General features: G+C 38.7%; 2 protein-coding genes across 8 annotated transcripts in view; both read right to left on the bottom strand.

The window, feature by feature from the left end:
* The window catches only part of LIMA1 (LIM domain and actin binding 1), an 85,414-nt gene extending 68,554 nt beyond the window's left edge, over positions 1-16,860 (bottom strand). For 3 of the 7 annotated variants that reach the window (XM_024737050.1, XM_024737053.1, XM_024737055.1), the window contains exon 1: positions 16,778-16,860. The gene's annotated coding sequence lies outside the window, so the exon portion shown is untranslated. Of the gene's footprint in view, positions 1-8,371; positions 8,387-14,111; positions 14,150-16,777 lie in introns of those variants that run through there. The other 4 variants (XM_024737056.1, XM_024737057.1, XM_024737051.1 and 1 more) reach the window with 3 other exon arrangements.
* FAM186A (family with sequence similarity 186 member A) overlaps positions 16,782-20,122 on the bottom strand; it is a 130,948-nt gene continuing 127,607 nt past the window's right edge. Inside the window, 1 exon segment of the mRNA XM_024736424.1 lies at positions 16,782-17,103. Within this exon segment, the coding sequence (XP_024592192.1) occupies positions 16,782-17,103 (322 nt within the window).

Raw genomic sequence — 20,122 nt, 5'->3', positions numbered from 1 at the left:
TGGGTGTGCAGACCAATAACTCATGATAATAAAATTGAGTTCTTTTTTTTTTTCTGAAGATTTTCTTTTTAACGGCTTATTTATTTATTTATTTGCCATGCCTCGAGGCTTGTGGGATCTTAGTTCCCTGACCAGGGATCAAACCCAGGCCCACCGCAGTGAAAGCACTGAGTCCTAATCACTGGACCACTGTGGACTTCCCAAAGTTGAATTCTTTTTACTCTGTTTTCTCTAGATTGGTTTGTTGCTGAATTTAAAACGTTGCTTGAGAAAAATATACATGGTTAAAAATATGGTATCTGAATAGAAATTCCAATTTATTTTTATCTACTGAATATGAGGGTAACTAAAATTTACTGAGATGTTAAAGTTAAAGCAAGAAGCCAACAGGCTTGAGCTCTAATCTTTATTTAATCTGCCACTAATTAACACTATCATCTGCTTAACAAGTCATCTCTCAAGGCCTCAATTTCCTCTTGTGTAAAATGAAGGGGTTAAAATAGCCTAGTTTTTCTAACTGCGGGTCACAATTAATGAGTCATGAAATCAATTTTAGTGGGTCAGAACCAGCATGCTTGTTTGTTTATGTTAATGAAAAATGGAATGAAACAGAAAATGTTAGAGTGCATCACACATAGTAGAGATAAATATTCTTTTATACAGCTTTTGTTTCAGTTTGTATGTGTATAAACTGGGTACGAATGTAAAATAGTTCTCACTGTGGCACATGGTTAAAAAAAAATTATAGTTTGACAAGTGTCGGCGAGGATGTAGACAAACTGAAACCCTCATACACTGCTGATGGGGATCTAAAATGGTGCAGTTGCTTTGGAAAAGAGTTGGCAGTTCCTCAAAAGGTTAAATATATAATTATCGTATGACCTAGCAATTCCACAATTCCAATCCTAGGTATGTATGTATGTATGTTTGTATGTGTGTGTATCTCCAAGAGAAATGAAAACACATATCCACATATAAACTTGCTCACGAATGTTTCTGAAAGTGGAAACATTCCCATTGTTCATCAACTGATGAACAGATAAACAAAATGTGGTTTATCCATATGAAGGTATATTATTCAGCCATGAAAAGTACTGATACATGCTACAACATGGATGAACCTTGAACAAATTATACCAAGTGAAAGAAACCAGTCACAATAGAGTACATGTTGTACGGTTCCATTTATAGAAGATGTCTAGAAGAGGCAAATCTACAGAAACAGAAAGTAGAGCAGTGATGGCCTACCACTTGGGGGTGGGGGAGAAGGGCTGACTGCTAATGGTTATGGGGTTTTTCCAGGAAGTGATGAAAATGTTGTAAAATGGATTGTGGTGATAGCTGCACAACTCTGTTAATATACCACAAACCATTGAATTGTACACTTTAAATAGGTAAAATGTATGTCACATGAATTACGTTTCAATAAAACCGTTATTTTTAAAAATTATAGTTTGAAAGTCACTAGACTAGATGACAGATATCACTGAGGTCCCTGAGAATTCTCAGTGTACCCCCATACAGGGCTCACTTCACCCATCCTCCCACAATGGTTATTTGGAGGCAGGGCAGTAAGTTATCATGGAAACACCAACTGACTCCAATTCTGATTCCAGTGCTAACCAGATGCATGGTGACCTCTTTGAACTACCCTCTTCTTCTATGTAAAATGAGGATGATAACCTACCCTACAGGGTTGTTCTAAACATAAAAGGAGATAATAAATGTATACCATGCCTAGCACATAGCTTGAGGTCACAGCCCGATCTTGTCAGTCTCCGTACGCCTCCGTGTCTAAGACACATTCAATAAACATTATTCCAGAGGCTTCATTAACAGGATACACATTTGGGCTTAGTTTACTTGTCGCATTGTCTTAACAAGGCCTATGTCGTTAGAGTCTGATAAAAAATAATTCATAAATGTAATTTTTGCTTCAGCTGTTTGACTTTTTTTTAGTGCAAAAATTACTCTCTTTATAATATTGTATAATGGAAAGAAATTAGTGGTCTCTTTAAAACATTGAAATTTTAATTACATAATTATTAGAAAAGCTACCCATCTCTTCTCAAATGTTTGTTTTGGGCACTTTGAGCAATTACTTTTTGTAGTTTCTATTCAGAGGTCAAATTAGGGGAAACCCCTGGCGGTCCAGTGGTTAGGACTCCGTGCTTGCACTGCAAGGGGCATGGGTTCCATCCCTGGTCGGGGAACTAAGATCCCACAAGCCTCACGGCGTGGCCAAAAAAAAGAAAGTCTATTGAGCACTTGAAATGTGACTAGTTTGTATTGAGATGTTCCGTAAGTGTAAAATACATACCAGATTTTATTTAACAACCTAAATGGGAAAAGAATTTGAAAAAGAACAGATACATGTATATGTATAACTGAATCACTTTGCTGTACACCTGAAACTAACACAACACTGTTAATCAACTATACTCCAATATAAAATAAAAAGTTCAAAAACTCAAATTAGGGGCTTCCCTGGTGGCGCAGTCGTTAAGAATCCGCCTGCCAATGCAGGGGACACGGGTTCGAGCCCTGGTCTGGGAAGATCCCACATGCCGTGGAGCAACTAAGCCTGTGCGCCACAACTACTGAGCCTGTGCCCTAGAGCACGTGAGCCACAACTACTGAGCCCGAGTGCCTAGAGCCCATGCTCCGCAGCAAGAGAAGCCACCATAGTGAGAAGCCTGCAACAAAGAGTAGCCCTCTCTCACTGCAACTAGAGAAAGCCCACACGCAGCAACAAAGAGGCAACGCAGCCAAAAATATAAATAAATAAATAAATAATTTTTTAAAGTCAAATTAAACATTATTCACTTTTTTAGTATAAACATAACTAAACTGCAAAAAGGGTAAGTCCATATATAAGTGTTGGAATGTGCAATCAAAATTTTTTTTCTTTAATTAGGTCAGTAGTTTTCAAAAATAGTTCCAGCAGCCAAGGTGTAATCCATCAGCGTCCCTCCCATTTCCTCACACCGCCACCCTCCTCCACCCTCCTCCTTCCTTTTGGGGAACGTCTCCTCTGCTGGTCTCAACAAACACTTCTAGCTGCCATTTTCTTCACTGTCTAGCTTCCTTGGTCAGAGTGACTGGTCAAGGGATGAGCCTGCTCATCATAAACAATTAGGTGGAAATACACAATATACAAAACAGAAGCCTCTACCTGCTCTTGTCCACCCCTTCTCCCAAGCCAATTCTACTTCCCAAAGGTAACCTCTGTCACAGTTCGCAGTAAAGATTTTCTGATATTGCCTATACATGTTAATAACAGCAAACACATAGTACTATGTGTCAGTCACTGTTCTAAGCATTCAGCACACATTATCTCATTTTATCTTCACAACAGCTCATGAGGAAGCTATTATCACTATGCCTATCTTACAAATGAGAAAACTGAGGCACAGAGAAGTTAACACATGTCACACGTGAACACACATTTTTAAAAACTGTAATGGTTTTATGTTGATGTGCTATTCAGTAATTATTTCTTCTTGGACATCTTCCCACATTAAGATGTACAGATCAGATCTACCTCAACCTTTCAGTACCACACACTATTTCATTCTGCAATAGTTTATGACTTATTGAATGAGGCCCGTGTCAATGAACGTTTATGTGGTTTCAGGTTCTTCATTTTTAAGAACAAGACTGCAGTGAACATGCTTCTACTATTGCCTACTTTCAGGTGTGCATCTAAGGTGTAACTTCCTAAAACAGCATTTCATAGGTTCAAAAGACCTATGTATTAAAGTTTTTAATAGACATTTCCAAATGTTCCTCAAAAAAAGTTGCATCAATTTATATATAATTTTGCATCAATGTATATTTGAACTATCAGCTATATGAGAAAGCTTATTCTCTACATCCTTGTCAATGTTGAGCATTATTTTTTTTAAGATTTTTTTTTTATGTGTACCATTTTTTAAAGTCTTTATTGAATTTGTTACAATATTGTTTCTGTTTTATGTTTTGGCTTTTCAGCCACGAGGCATGTGGGATCTTGGCTCCCCCACCAGGGATTGAACGCCCACCCCCTGCACTGGAAGGAAAAGTCTTAACCAGTGGACCACCAGAGAAGTCCCATACTGGGCATTATTAATCACTTTTATTTTTTCCAGTCTGCTAGATATGTGAAAAATGGTACATTATTGTTTTAGTTTTTATTCTTTTAATCATAAGGAAAGTTGAGCATATTTTAACACGTATATTGGCCACTCAATACACTTACTTTTTGAAACTACATTTATTTTTAAAAGGTCATTTATAAATTGTTTATTATCTCTACAACTTAATTACTTTTTAAATTTGCACAAGGACCTTCTGAATATCATGTGTAACTCCTTGTACAATTCAAATTGCCTCTCACAGCAGCTGTCTTTCCTGGTGTCTGATTCCTATCCAGATCTCATTAATATTCTTTCCAAATAGAAATGTTGCTTCACTATACAGATGAGATCTTCGTTTCTGTAGAGTTCTCTTCTGTAGGGTACCCACCCCTTGATTGCTCATCAATATTCCCAGCACAGCACAAGCCTGTGAGAAGTCTGACTGACACTATGTGACGATCCAGGCATTAAGATCACTCTCTGTGGTTATGCTTCAGCTGCTACCCTCAACTAGCCAGTCTAAGGCTTCTTAGTCGTGTGAGGGGAAGGGTGCTCTGAATATCAAGATCATCTTTGGAATCTGAATCTCTCATGCGGAGTCCAAACACGTCTAATTTTTCTGAAAAGGGTCCCCTATGATTCCAATGTAAAAACAGCTTTGGGAGTGCAGTTTTGGCTTGATCCCGGGGTCATTAGGCCAGAGCAGGGAGGCAAACGTAGACCCTAATCACCCACCATCTAGATGACTGTGTCAGAATCAGGTAAAAGTTTGAGCCACCTTAGCATAGGGATCAGTTATATGCAAAGACATTCATTCCATTTGATCTTATTCACTTAATCCTTAATGATATCATGAAATAAATACTATTCTCGTCTTTCAGAGGAAGAGGCTCAGAAAGGTTAAATAACTTGCTCAAGGTAACACAGCTAGTAAGTGGCAGAGCCAGGATTTGAAAAAGTCTGACAGACCCTAATGTCTGTGCTCTGATGATTTACTGAAAATCACATCCTCCCTGTATCTGGGGGTGGTCTGGGCCACTCTCAAAGTGTCTCAAAACTAGAAATGGAAACGGCTGGGCCACATACCCCAGCCTGTTCCACCTCTAAGTCAATTCTGCCCCAGTTTCTTTCAGCTCAGGTCCACATCTTGAGTCTACCACATATCTATTTATTTATTTATTTTTTGGCCACACCACCCAGCTTGCGGGATCTTAGTTCCCCAACCAGGAATTGAACCCGGGCCCACTGGCAGTGAAAGCACCAAGTCCTAACCACTGGACTGCCAGGAATTCCCAACCACTTATCTATTAAGTAAAATTAGGAAAATCACTCTAAGCCTTAGTTTCATCATCTCTAAGATGTTCCTTTAGCTTAGTGCTAAAATAAGTGCTTAATAAATATTGACAGTAGTGGTGGTAATAACAATAGCTAACATTCACTGAACATTTACCATGTACTAGATATTGTTTTAATTGTTTTGCAAATGTAAATTTATTAATCCTCATAGTAACACATTCAGAATAGTATTGTCCCACTTTACAGATGAAGAAACTGAGGCCCAGAGAGGTTAAATAAATCCTAGCTCTTACTCATTTTTTAGAAGGCTGGGATGGAAACAAAATGATCTCAAGCGCAAAGGATAAACCAGAAATGCAGTTCCAATGCACACTGTACTTCATGGTCTACTTATTTTTGTTAAATCAGCAATTTAAAAAAAAGAGCATCTCTGATGTTGTCTCCGAGAAACTGGTAGTTACAACCAGAAAAACTACAGCTGCTCAAAACCCTGACGCCATTTCTCTGCACCAAAAAGTTTAAACCTCTGTCAAATTATACCTTGAAAGGGCCAAATTTTAGGTGTTCTCAACACCTCTGTAAAAACTCTAAGTTGAAGATGATATAATTATCATTTTCTTACATGCTTCTATTACTTTATTCATTCATTTGAATATTTTATCTTCTTGTACTTTTGAAACCCACATTAGCTTTTTACACAATTGTGGTAATCTTCACAAAGCTTATTTAGACAGTTTAAAGAGTAACCCCCAATTATGGCCTTTACAAACTGACTTCAGTCTAAAATTTTTAGGTCATGAAGAACCGACCAAGAACCTTTCTGATCTTTTTTTTTTCTTTAAATTAAGGAATTACCAGATCTAATCCAATTTTAATTCTATCTCTTCTCTCAAATCTAATTTGTTACTTATTCACTAGGTTCTTCTTCCCCCTTCCCCCCAGTTGATAATTAACTCACTGTAAGGACAAACATAGTCCAATGCAGTGAGGTTTTTTTCCCAGTATTTTTTCACACATAGCAAGGAAAATCTCTCCAAGTAAGTAAAAAAAAAAACCAAAACAAACAAAAAACCCCAAAACAAAACAAAGCCCCCACAGATAATGATGTCAATAACTTCAAATTTAAAGTGAAAATTAGAGAAAAGTATAGTTAACTGGAAAAAGAATATAGAAACTTAGAGTTGACTGAGGCCATTATGCAAAACATGGATTTCCTCTGAATTCCTGTTTCTTCTTTAACCTTTGTACCATTTCATACTTGAACATCAGATGCATCAAATATCAGTTCCTGGTACAGTGCAGGAGCTCAATAAACATCTGTTATATGAATGAAAAACAGTATTATCCAAGTTCTCAGTTCCCACATATCTTGACAAAGACCCACCTGCATAATTGAGTGTCTGCCTATGAACTACATACTCCCAGGTCTTGAAAATTACATGCTAATTAAGACAAAGTGGCTAATTAAAGAGTCTTCTTTGCAATGTCAAAGCAGAAGAAATATATACACTTATTTAAGAAGGCTGCATCTGTTAAAGATATAACCTCCTTATACCAGTCCTTTGTCCTTAATAATTAATCAAGTTTTCTCCAAATACAGGGCTTCTTAGTTTCACTCCTGGCCATTTCCAGGAAGGGCCTGGCTTCCATTCTTCTTATCTGAAATTTTAGATGATGTATTTTTTTCAGGACTTGCTCAATCTTAAAAGCCAGTTCAGATCAATTTAACCAATCCCTTCAAGTAGGAGAATTAAAACGGGTTTACTGAAAAGTGACTCTTCTCTAGGCAAGTTCTCTAATCTTTCCTTTCTGTAAAAATCTGAGAAGCTAACCCAGAACAATGCTTTAATCAAGGACAAGCATAGCCGAGGCTGGTCACATAAAGAATTACCAAATCACACAGTCACAGAAGTGATACAATTTTGCTACTTATGTGAACCAATGCTATGCATCATATTTCTTAAGGACTGGTTACAAACATATTAATGTTAATGATTTAATTACATTTTAATGTTTACCTTCTAAAATTACATCAAATTATAGTGCTGTTTTTAAAAAGCCATTGAGAAGCATTTATTGAGTAGTGGTCTTTTATTCTCCATGGGAAAGTCAATCAGCTTCTTTGGGTAGGTTTCAGTTTCTTTATCTCAAAAACAGATAATAATTCACAAGGGATGGTTATGAAGATTAAGTGAGAAAATAAAAGTATAACTACTTTGAAAAGTATAAATTGCTATAAAACTCTTATAATTTTTAATAAAATTTCAAGCCAGTTTCAAGGAAAAAAATTAGTGGGATTAAAAATTATTCTACCCAATGAGGAGAAATTGGAAAAAAATTAGAACTGATTACTTAACATTGTCTGGTTTGGCTAGATGTTAACAAGAAACCCCTTGGTTAATTAAGACTGTTGCTAAAAACTTCTCTAATCAATACACTGTCCTATTTCAGGGCATGTAGTAAGTATAATGAAAATAATTTCATCTTTCCTTGAGGATTCTAGGTAGCTTTCTTATTTTTCTCCTAGAGAAGGGAAGCAGAATAAAATTTCTGATTGCTTGAAAATTCTAGTCAGTTGGTTCTAGTTTTGCTATACTTGCTTTTAAAAATATAATGAGAGCTAATAGACTGGTATTGGCCAGCAGTAATAACCCTGAAAGTAGATGCTGACAGTGGTAGTAAAATAGTGGCCTGGATCCTGGGAACATCTTGGAAAACCTGCACTCAGGTGGAACTGAATCCTGCCTATCACAGTATCCAAACCTTTGTCCTGCTACCTTCAGAAATCCTCAGAGACTGCTACCTGATTTGAACCCTGATGGAAATATCTCAAGCTGTTGCCCATTAAAAAAAAAAAACCACAACAAAACTTTGGATTGCAAACCAAAACAAGACTTGTTAAAAGAAGTCTCTCTTCAAGGCTCATTCATTCATTCAACAAATATTTGAGCACTTACCATGTGTCAAGCAGTGCTCTATTTGCTCAGGATATAACACTAAAAGTGACAGACAAGGTCTCTGCTCTCATGAAGCTTCCATTCCACTGGGGAAGCTGGACAATTAAACACTGTGATTAGTACTGTGAAGGAAATACAAAGAGAGTAACTGGAGTGGTGGTAGGAAAGGGGGCAGATACTTTAGATACTGGCCAGGGAAGGCCTCTTTGAGTGAATGACATTTGAGGTGAAACCTGAATGATGGGGAGGAGACAGGCAGCCAGCCAGGTGAAGAGAAGAGATGGGAGAGTTTTCCTGGCAAAGGAAATAGCAAATGCAAAGGCCCTGAGGCAGGAATAATATGGCTAGGGAGTGAGAAGTATGAAATGATGACAGAGCCAGTTTAAATAGGATTTACAAGGAATGGTAGAAGATTTTAATTTTATTCTTAGTGTGATGTGATGTCAAACATTGTTAGACAATAGTGTTTGCAACATGAGATATATTTAATGTATTCTATGAGTATTTAATTGCTTATTACATGTATAATGGTTGCAAAATGAAAAGGAAAGGCAAGGTTCTCACACTTAGAAGGTTTACAATCTATTAAGGAAGCAATAATTCATAAACAGTGACAGCACTAAGGTAAAAAATGAAGTAAAAATAAAGTGCCAACTGAAGGCTGGGGAGGGAGCCACTGATTCAAATAGAAGACTTTAGAAAAGGCTTCATTTTTTTAAAGTAGCATTTTATTTGAGCTCTTAAAGAAAAAGGATTTGAGGGGGGCGGGGGGGGAAGGGGGGAGTCTGGGGCTGTGGGAACTGCATGAGCAAAGGCACAGAGGCAGGAAAGGACAGGGTGGGTCCAGGAAACCGTGAATCATTGTATGGCTACAGTGCCAGGTGGGTGGGTAGTGATGTGAGAGATAAGCCTGGAAAAATAGGCTGTCAGGGTGTGGAAGTTGGGGTCTTGAATGGCATGCAGAGAATTTTAGACTTGATTTACTTGGGCTTTGGTTCCCCTTAAGTATGTAAAAGAATCTCTTCAGGTACTTAAAACTGCAGATTCCCATGCCCCATCCCTCCAGATACACTGATTTGTAAGTCTAGGTGGGACCTAAGAATCTCCTTTTTAAACCAACACCCCAGGTGATTCTGAGACAGATAATCAGGAAACCATACTTTGAAAATCAGTGTTCTATTTTTTTATGACAAGTCTGGACTGAAAGGGAAAAACTGAAGCCAACTCTAAGGATTGCTCAAGAACTCTAACAAAAAAGGGGGAGCTGAATTAGAAGAGCCATTATCACTGTTGGGATAGTATCAACCAAAGCTGGTGATTAAATGTGGGAGGAGAGAAGGACGGAAGTGTTCAACACAACTTCTATCCTTGTCCCTAGGGAAATTAGGTGGACGCAGGTACCTGGTGCAGAGGGACCATCCACATGGTCTACCAGGTGTTGGAAATATGGATCTGGGCTCAGAAGATATGCAAAGGCACTAAACATACTGGTTAGGTACTCCAAAGTAAATTCAAGACAAATTAAAGAATATAAAAAGTAAAACCATAAAATTTAGAAGGAAATTGAAGCAAATACTTAACCCATCTCTGGATGGCAAAAGACTTCTGAACATAAAAGCAACAGAAAAATCCCAAAGAAAAAGATTTATAGATAAGAAATAATATACCACGTACGAAATTAAAATAACTAAACATTTGACCATAGAACAAAGAATTAATATTCTTAAAACGAAGACCTTATATGGGAATTCCCTGGCGGTCCAGTGGTTAGGACTCAGCGCTTTCACTGTCAGGGCCAGGTTCAATCCCTGGTTGCGGAACTAAGAGTTAAAGACAAACAAACAAAAAACCGAAGAGCTTATACAAATCACAAAGAAAAAAACACTAAGAATAGTTTCTGTATGGAATAGGGGAAGTTATTAAATAACCTGGCTTGGTAGCTTAAACATCTTGTCATAAAGTGACTTGCTTTATATGCACTAGAGATGATCGGGCTTTGTGGCATAGATCAGCAAGGCTCTTTCCATGTACTTTACCAGGTAATCAAGTGTCAACCTACAGGAGTGCCTAAAAATACCGATTGTTGTAACTTCTATTGTCTTGAGAGTACAAATACATTAAATTGCCCCCAAGCTCCACTAAGCCTTGACACCCCTAGGGAAACTGCCTTTATTGCATCCAGTCTTTCCTTGGCTCTATCTATTTAAAATGTGTGCCGGGTTAGGGATGGGACAGAAAATAATTTCACAATGTCTAGTGAGCAGTGGTTCATAAGTCATCCTTTCGATACATAGGTTGTATGGATTTTGGGATCAATAGCCCAACCCTCTCATTTTACAGATAAGGCTCAGAGAAGATGAATGACTTGCCCAAGATCATCTAAGTGGTTGGTTCCCAACACTAAGTTGGGAATCCTGACTCTTAAGCCAGCACCCTTTCCATTTTGCGGTGCTGCTCCATCCATCACAAGCTCTGGATTCTCAAAATAATGGACATGTAAAACACCATAATGTCAACTTCTATACACTTTCCGCTTTAATCACTCCACTCATTCAGTTTGGCCTAATAAAAACCTGTACTCCCTCCCCCAAAGCCCCAAATAAATGAAAGAACTCCAAACAAACAAATAAAAAACATAAATAAAATATTAAGACATTTGGGCTTCCCTGGTGGCGCAGTGGTTGAGAGTCTGCCTGCCGATGCAGGGGACACGGGTTCGTGCCCCAGTCCGGGAGGATCCCACGTGCCGCGGAGCGGCTGGGCCCGTGAGCCATGGCCGCTGAGCCTGCGCGTCCAGAGCCTCTGCTCCGCAGCGGGAGGGGCCACAGCGGTGAGAGGCCCGCGTACCGCAAAAAAACAAACAAACAAACAAAAAAAAACTAAGACATTTAAAAATGGGAACAGATTAAGCAAAAGACAATTCACAGAAATGGAAATGAGGGTATGAAAAACATTCACTCTCACTAGTAATTAGAGAAATATAAATTAAGTCACTTTTGCTTATCAAATTAGTAAAGATAAAAAAATAAGATTCAGTGTTAACGAAGGATGCACTAAGAGGCCCTCACAATCACTATAGGTGAGAATATTGATCTAGTCATTATGAAAACACAATTTGACAGCAGTACTTTTTAATTTTCATGCCCTTTAACCCAGTAATTAAACTTCTGGGAATCTAACCTAAGGAAATAATGAGTGATTCGTACAAAGATTTATGCATAAATTTGTTCTCAGTTTTTTCACTTATTAATAATGGTGTAAAAATCAAAACACCCAAGTACATAGTTAAATTTTGTAACATCAATACAATAGGGTATTAAACATCCATTAAAATTGTTTTCAAATAATTTTGATGCCATGGAAAATCATGGAATAATGTAAAGTGGAAAAGCAGATACAAAACTCTATCTACTGTAATAAAATGAACCCAGTTACCTGTGTGTTTATGTGAGTGTATTTGTGTGTATCAAAGGAAAAAAAAAAAAAAGACTGAAAGGAAATACACCAAACAGTACTTCTCTGCAGAACAGATTATGGACTATTTTGTCTCCTTCATAATTTATTTTTTTCCCAGGTTTTCTGTAACTAGCATATATAATTCTTATTTTCAAAATATTTTTGGATGTTTGTATATGTGAAAATAAAACAAGAATTATATATATAATATGAAAAGAGGTTTTAAAGATGATTAATTTGTAAATCACTCACATTCAGGTGTCAGTTGAAGTCATGGAAATAGATCAGATTGCTCGGGGAGAGAGTATAAGGAGAACAGGATGCTGGACAGGTCATGGCTAACACACACATTTAAGGGGCAAAAAGACTGTGAATTAGTGAAGGAGCATGGAAGGAAATGGTTAGATGGAGAACCAGATAGAGTCACATCAAGAAAGCCACATGAAAGTGGACAGAAAAGTTGTCCACTTGGTCAAATGTTGTCAAGTGACGAGGAGGAGGCCAGTGACAGGGCCATTAGAGGGAAATCACTGGGTACTACGCATGGACAGATCAGTTTCCTCTAGTGCTGGTGGTGGAAACCAAACCTGAGCAAATATTACCTGTTCAATAAAATTGACTGTGAGGAAAAGAAGTCCTGTGCTTAAATTATTTGCTTAAGCTTCAGTTTATGGGGGAAAAAGGTTGTGGAAATCTAAAACCAAGTAAAAGCATATCAGGATGACTAATCTATGGGTAATGAAACAAAAATTGGCAATACTTTGGTGTACAAGAAAAAACATGTTTGAGGGATTGTAAAGTTTCCATTTAGTGAGCTCCATTATAGGATAAATACAGGAAAAAACGGCTCCACACTTGTTACCAGAAGTACAAAAAAGCTGTTATCTTTTTTCCCCAAACATGCACGTTCTTAGTTTCAGAGCAGTATTAAAGAAATTCTTTAAAAATAAAAATAATGTAAAATTTCATAGTATCATATTAACTTTTTTTTTTTTTGGCCATGCCGCATGGCTTGTGGGATCTTAGTTCCCTGAACAGGGATTGAACCTGGGCCCTCGGCAGTGAGAGTGTGGAGCCAAGGAATTCCCCATGTTAACTTCTTATGACTGGACGTGTGAAGTTTCTAGAAACATTTTCAAATATAAAGAAATCATCTGACATGCTAAATAATGGATTTATTGTTGGGTCAAACCTTGTCCTGTTTATGAAAAGAGGTCTGCATTAGCACAATAACTTGACTGAGTCTCAAGGACTTTCCTTGCAGCCACAGAATAAACAAATCAGTATAGCCCTACCAAGTATACCATTTACCATAGAATCTCAATTCCACAACCATTAAGTAGAAACTACTCAACTTACAACCACTCATTTGTTACTAAAGAACCTTGAGTCTGTGTTAAGTAATTTAACATCACCTGGAGATTACTGTACACAATCCAAAATAAAGTACTTAAACTTCCTATCAAAAAACATACAGTGAAAGACCATACCAACCTTAAAAAAAAAAAAGTCTTTTCTTATGGAAATTCCTGACTTAGGAACCAAGGCACACTTTTTCCTATCTGCAGAAAGAGTACAATTCCAATCTCAGTGAAAGTCACCTATTTATGAGTGTATGGAATTTAGAATGCCTGAAAACTAGTTTTGCTGTCAACATAAATAATGGCAAATTCTCCCAATTTGTGGTTAGGTGGCCTTTTATGGCAAAGATGTCTAATGATCTCCCACACTCTCAACATTCCTTTGTGTCTGTGTTGTATATACGTCTTTGATGAACCTTTCTGATACAGAAGCTCTAAATGTTGAAAAATACCAGAGGAGGGACTTCCCTGGTGGAGCAGTGGTTAAGAATCCACCTGCCAATGCAGGGGACACAGGTTCGAGCCCTAGTCCGGGAAGATCCCACATGCTGCAGAACAATTAAGCCCGTGAGCCACAACTACTGAACCTGCGCTCTAGAGCCTCAAGCCACAACTACTGAAGCCCGTGCGCCTAGAGCCTGTGCTCCGTAACAAGAGAAGCCACCGCAATGAGAAGCCTGCGCAACGCAATGAAGAGTAGACCCTGCTCGCCACAACTAGAGAAAGCCCGTGTGCAGTAACGAAGACCCAATGCAGCCAAAAAAAATAAAATAAATAAATAAATTTAAAAAAAAAAAAGAAAGAAAAATACCAGAGGAAATCCAGATATTTGAAACCCTAAGAGGAACAATAATTAAAATTTGTCCTTGAAAACATAAGTAAACAACAAAATCATTGTAGATACACAAAATACATGCAAATACCTACTGTCTTTCCAAAAACTCCTGGTGGGACCACTTTCCTAGAGCGTGAACAGAGAGAAACAATGTCAAAGGAGGTAAGAAATGTGTTCATCAAGTACCATGGCTCATTGCCAAATGAAACAACCATCATCTGTATTATTAACTCAAAATCTCTATTTTATTTTTTTTAACATCTTTGTTGGAGTATAATTGCTTTACAATGTTGTGTTAGTTTCTGCTGTATAGCAAAGTGAATCAGCTATATGTACACATATATCCCCATATCCACTCCTTCTTGTGCCTCCCTCCCACCCTACCCATCCCACCCCTCTAGGTGGTCACAAAGCACTGAGCTGATCTCCCTGTGCTATGCAGCTGCTTCCCACTAGCTATCTGTTTTACATTTGGTAGTGTGTATATGTCAATGCCACTCTCTCACTTCGTCCCAGCTTACCCTTCCCCCTCCCCGTGTCCTCAAGTCCATTCTCTACGTCTGCGTCATTATTGCAGTCCTGCCCCTAGGTTCATCAGAACTATTTTTTTTTTAATCTCTATTTTAAAAATGAAAAACATAATCATATAGAAGGGACTGTGGCATGTTCATCCTCTATATACTAGAACACTGGCACACTGTAGGCAGTTACTAAATGCCTGCAGTTTATGAAGAACACTGCAGACTACCACAGACTTCAGATCATTAAAACACTGTAAAGAATCTTCAAACATTTCTGACCCTTTCCTCCTCCACCCTGTCCCCTGCTCCAAAAAAAAAGAAAAGAAAAGAAAGAGAAAGAAAGAAAGAAAAAGACATTTTGAGGGTACCTTAGCAAGAAAAAGTATCCTCTGTCATCAAGATATGCTGTTAATAGAATTGTTTTCACTTCTGAAGCTTTCTTTTCTTATAATTATTAGGTGGTCAAAATTTGGCCCACCTTTAACCAGAATCTGGAACAAAACTTGAATGTACCAAGCTAAACAAAGTTACACAATGGACCAAGTTTTACAAAATGGCACTGCTTTGCTAATGTTGCCAATACACTATTCTCTTCCCAGAGGCTCTAGAGTTCAGGGACTACATGATAACAACACTTCTAGGCCCAATTCAGAACTGTGAAAATAGCTCCACCAACTATTTACTGAACTACATAGAATTAATGACAAGTCCTAATCCCATTATCAAAAGGCCATAATGTTGACAGAACATAAGGTAAGGAATATGACTGACACAAATACATGGACTGAAGAGAATCACTCACTATTGCTCAAAGGTTTTTGTTATTGTTGTTGTTTATTTTGTTTTGTGTTCAAGGAAAAGCAGAAGAGGGAATTTTTTAAAAACTGTATTCTCTATGCTCCTACAGCACTCTGAGTTGATCTCTAGTATAGCACTGGCCTCACTAATACTCTAAGTTGTATCTATTGACCTGCCTAACCCATTTGATTTTAAGCTATTTTAGAGTAAGAACACTTAGAACTTTGAATCCACAGGACTGACAATACAAGGGGCACTCAATAAATGTTTTGTCCAAAAAAATGAAATGAGTTCTTAAAGTGATTACCTAGTACCATGCTATGTGTTGTTCTATCAATGCAAAACAAAGAAATACATATGCACACACTCGTTTTTGAAGGTCTACCTAAAACATGATCATCCTTCATCCAGGCTATAACTCCACAGGAGCTTAGGAAATGCTCATTGACAGTCATCTTTTTTTCTGCCTACATCAGACCTCAGAAGAAAGTGTTATTTCATGGTTTCTAAAATACTTATTTGTGAATAGTATTAATAACTATGCAAATGAAAAGTATTCAATTTAACTACTTAAATCAAGAGCAAAAGAAAGAACGCCTAATGCAAAAGAAGACCTCTCCCCTTTTAAAGGGTCACTGTCTTAACGGCTGATAACTCCCTAATTATCTTTGACTAACTTGAAAAGTCAAGTCAATAGAACCATCTGGATTAGGCAGACTTCTGAAAGCTGGAATTAGGTGAAAGATAATAGTATTTCAAATATCTCTCACCAGGATTGTAAGCACCAGTAAGGAGGTAAGGAAGGGTGTCAGATGGTTAGCTCCTAGCACCTACAGCTTCAGGCTTAGTAGGTGTAGCCAGGGGTGTACAGTTACCTTATATTAACACCCACGTATTGACAGGTGCCATATGTACACGATAGCGATTCTGGGGTGACACATCCAGCTGTAAGGACTGCTATATTATCAACATATCTCAAAAGGCTGAATGGAAGGGGAGAAAAATCGAAGAGGGAGAGAATGGCTAAAAATGGAGAATGGAAAAGAGCAGTTGAATTATTAGAATATTTCCCTGGGAGACTATTTTGAATTTTGATGAACTGCCGCTTTCCTCCACCACACCAAAAAAGTATATATTGTTATATATAGTTAGAAAGGAGTGTTCCAGTTGGAAGAGGAGGGGATCCTATCAGTTCCCGCCCTCAGGCAGCAAAAGCTCCGCTCTACATAATTACTCCAACCCCAGCGCAGTACCCAGAAGTGAGGAAAGAGCAAAGGATCAGCAGCTCCTCCACTCCCTTTCTCGAGGGGGAGGGGTTCACGCTCCTTGTGTTCCCCCCACCCCCAAAAGTCCCGGGAGAAAGAGGGTGTGGAGGGAATTCGAGGTCTCCGCGCACTCTCCGGCTGTGGAGGATGTGGAGAAAGAAGGCCCTTACCTGGCTAACAGCGGTCTTTTCTCTGCGCTGCTACCAGCCGTGGTACGGGTCCCTGGCGCTTTGCCTTGCGCACCTGTCGCGAGCCAGCGGCAACACCTACAGCTCCCTGCGGCCCCGCCCCGGTCCGGCTCAGAGCCCCGCCCAAGACCCCGCCCACCGACGCGGGGGCGCGCACGTCAGACCGTCTCCCGCACGGCCTCGGCGAGAGCGTGCGCGCCGCCGGCTGCGTGCTCCTCCTCACGGCTGCTCGCGTTGCTCTGCGGTGCGGCGTGGGCGTGGTGAGGGGCGTGGCTGCTTTTTCCAGGTCCCGTGTCTCGCCCTTTGTTCTTTGAGGGGTCTACGCACTTGCACGACGTAGAGTCCTGTGCTTCTGTACTTTGGCTTTAACCTGCTGACTCAGAGCTTCCACAGTTTGACTCAAGAACGGTTAGGGGATTTGTCCTAGGTTCAAGTGTAGGCCAGTCACCAACCAGGTTCCTGGTGCTTTTGGGGTAAGTTCTGTGCAGGGAGGGTGTTCTAGAGGAGGCCGTGGGGTGTAGTGGAAAGAGCTATAAATTCATCCTGGCTCCACCGCTTGAAGTTCAAGTCGCCTCACCTCACTAGAGCAGAGTTTCTTCATGTAAATGAAGGGGTTGTACAAGGGCAGATCTCCAAGTTCTCCAGCAGCTCTAGCCCTTATCATTCCTTCATTTAGAGCTGTGCTCTAAAGGTTTAGAGTACGTTGGGAGGCCTAGCACTTGGCCATCCTGCCCGCACATTTTGTCCCAGGTACGTGTGGCTGTATGAGGGCCCTTCGAGAATGTCCTTTCCTTTTCCTTTGCCTGCTCCCCACGTGTAGTAAGGTTTCAAACCACAAGTTTTCTTAAGCTTTTCAGAATTCATGTAGGTCGATAAGCACTATATGGGGCTCGTGGTAGTAAACACGTGTATTTACACTTCCTAAAGCAGTTAACGAAGATTTCTAATCAATTTCTAACGGCAGATGATGGATAGACTAATCAGTTGTTTTCTTATTCCTTCAGATACCCAGCCCAGACTAGGTATTTTGGATAGGTATCAAGCATCAAGACTCATATTCCCGTGCTGCCTGCCAGTTTTGTTAGAGACTTGTGGCAAATATATAGGATGGTACTGCAGAAAATGCATTCTATTACTTGTGGAGTTCCTCTAGTATATATCACTCCCCATTTTTTTTTTTTTTTTTTAAACAAGCCAATAAAGGCCCTTATTCTCTGCTAAGAAGATTAAGAAGCCAAACCGGAGTCAGAAATTTGCACCTAGATTTGAGTCTTGACTCAGCCAGTTGTCAGGCAAATTACTCCTTGTTCTCCTGGCCTTTTGAAAATAGAGCTAGTAGTACACCACAGTTGGCTTTTACCAGTCTGCAAGGTTGATTGCTATTTTGGGGGGGGATTTTATGAGCTAGTTGTTAAGCATAACTACTATTAAAATCAATTTATATAAATTAACAAATATGTTAAAAACAGGTAATAAATACTCAAAACGTCACTTTTTTTTTTTTTTTTTTTTGCGATACGCGGGCCTCTCACTGCTGTGGCCTCTCCAGTTGCGGATCGCAGGCTCAGCGGCCATGGCTCACGGGCCCAGCCGCTCCGGGGCATGTGGGATCCTCCCGGACCGGGGCACGAACCCATGTCCCCTGCATCGGCAGGCGGACTCTCAACCAGTGTGCCACCAGGGAAGCCCTCAAAACGTAACTTTTTAAAACTTCATTTTACTAATTACTCTTAAGGTTGTCTATGGTATCTGTAGGATGGAAATACTATATTATGTTGCATGTGTTTCGGTCCAACTCTGTTCATGTTTGTATGTTTGTCACATATGCAGCATGAAATTGGCTGCAATAGGAGTATTTACACCATGGAAATTGGCAAATGCTACAAATCAGGGCTTGGCTTATTGTTTTGTTGATTTTCTAGACCAAGTGTTTGCAATTTTTTCTGTAAACAGCCAATTAGTAAATATTTAAGGCCTTCTCGTACATATGGTCTTTGTCACAACTGCTCAACTCTTACATTAAAAGTGGGCATGGCTATGTTCTAATAAAGCTGTATTTATAAAAACAGGCAGTAGGCTAGTGGAGAAAATATTAATAATGCAGAACTAAACAGTGTATGACATCTGTGGCCTTGACGTTGTGAGTAGCACAAAAGGTTAAGAAAGTATTGTTCCAGTATTCAAAAACTGTCATCCAGTTCAGTAAAGAAGTTGCTTATGTCATTGACATATGAATGAAGTTCCAACAGTGAAGTTCACTGGTTTGCTTTTTTCTTACTACTTAATTAAACAAAAGTATCAGTCAGCATCCATGTCCAAACTACACTTCTTTGGCAGTGATGTGAGCATCTTTTTTGCTGAATCAAATCATAATCAAGAATTTTTTCTTTTTAGGATTCATCATTATACTATTACAGTTGGGTCTTACTGTAGAACATAATCAAGAATTTATTCATAGTCTGATTTTGTGAGATATTGTTGGAAAAAAATTAAAACTGATAGTAGATATTCAAGAAATAGCAAGTCACACTGAAGGTATAGGTAAACACCAAAAAGCACAGTTAGTATTTTTGTTTAAAATTCATGCTAAAGACTCCATTAAAACACAAAGTCTGTTGTGTTTCTATACAGTAGCAATGAACTATCAGAAAGAGAAATGAAGAAAACAATCCCGTTTACAAGTGCATCAAAAAGAATAAAATACTTAGGAATAAATTTAATCAGGAAGGTGAAAAACCTATATATTGAAAACTATAAGACATTAATGAAAGAAATGGAAGAAGACAGAGGTAAATGGAAAGATATTCCATGTTCATGGATTGGAAGAATCAATATTGTTAAAATGTCCATACAACCCAAAGCAATCTACAGATCAGTGCAATTCTTATCAAAATCCCAATGGCAGTTTTCAAAGGAATAGAAATAATCCAAAATTTGAATGGAATCAAACAAAACAAAACAAAACAAACAAAAAACCTGAATAGCCAAAGCAATCTTGAGAAAGAAGAACAAAGCTGGAGGCATCACACTCCCTGACTTTGTATTATAAAGCTATTGTAATTAAAACAGTATGGCATTGGCCTAAAAACATACGCATAGATCAGTGGAACAGAATAGAAAGCCCAGAAATAAACCCATGCATATATGGTCAATTAACATATGACAGAGTTACCAAGAATATGTAATGGGGAAAGGATAGTCTCTTCAATAAATGGTGTTGGGGAAGCTGTCTTAACACCATAAACAAAAATTAACTCAAAGGGATTAAAGACTGGAATGTAAAACCTGAAGCCATAAAACTACTAGAAGGAAAAATACAGGCAGTAA

Source organism: Neophocaena asiaeorientalis, unplaced genomic scaffold (assembly GCF_003031525.2).
Source record: "Neophocaena asiaeorientalis asiaeorientalis breed wild unplaced genomic scaffold, Neophocaena_asiaeorientalis_V1.1 scaffold134, whole genome shotgun sequence".
NCBI classification, from domain to species: domain Eukaryota; kingdom Metazoa; phylum Chordata; class Mammalia; order Artiodactyla; family Phocoenidae; genus Neophocaena; species Neophocaena asiaeorientalis.
Note: the sequence above shows the minus strand (reverse complement) of the source record. Positions and strands in the feature narration are given on the sequence as shown.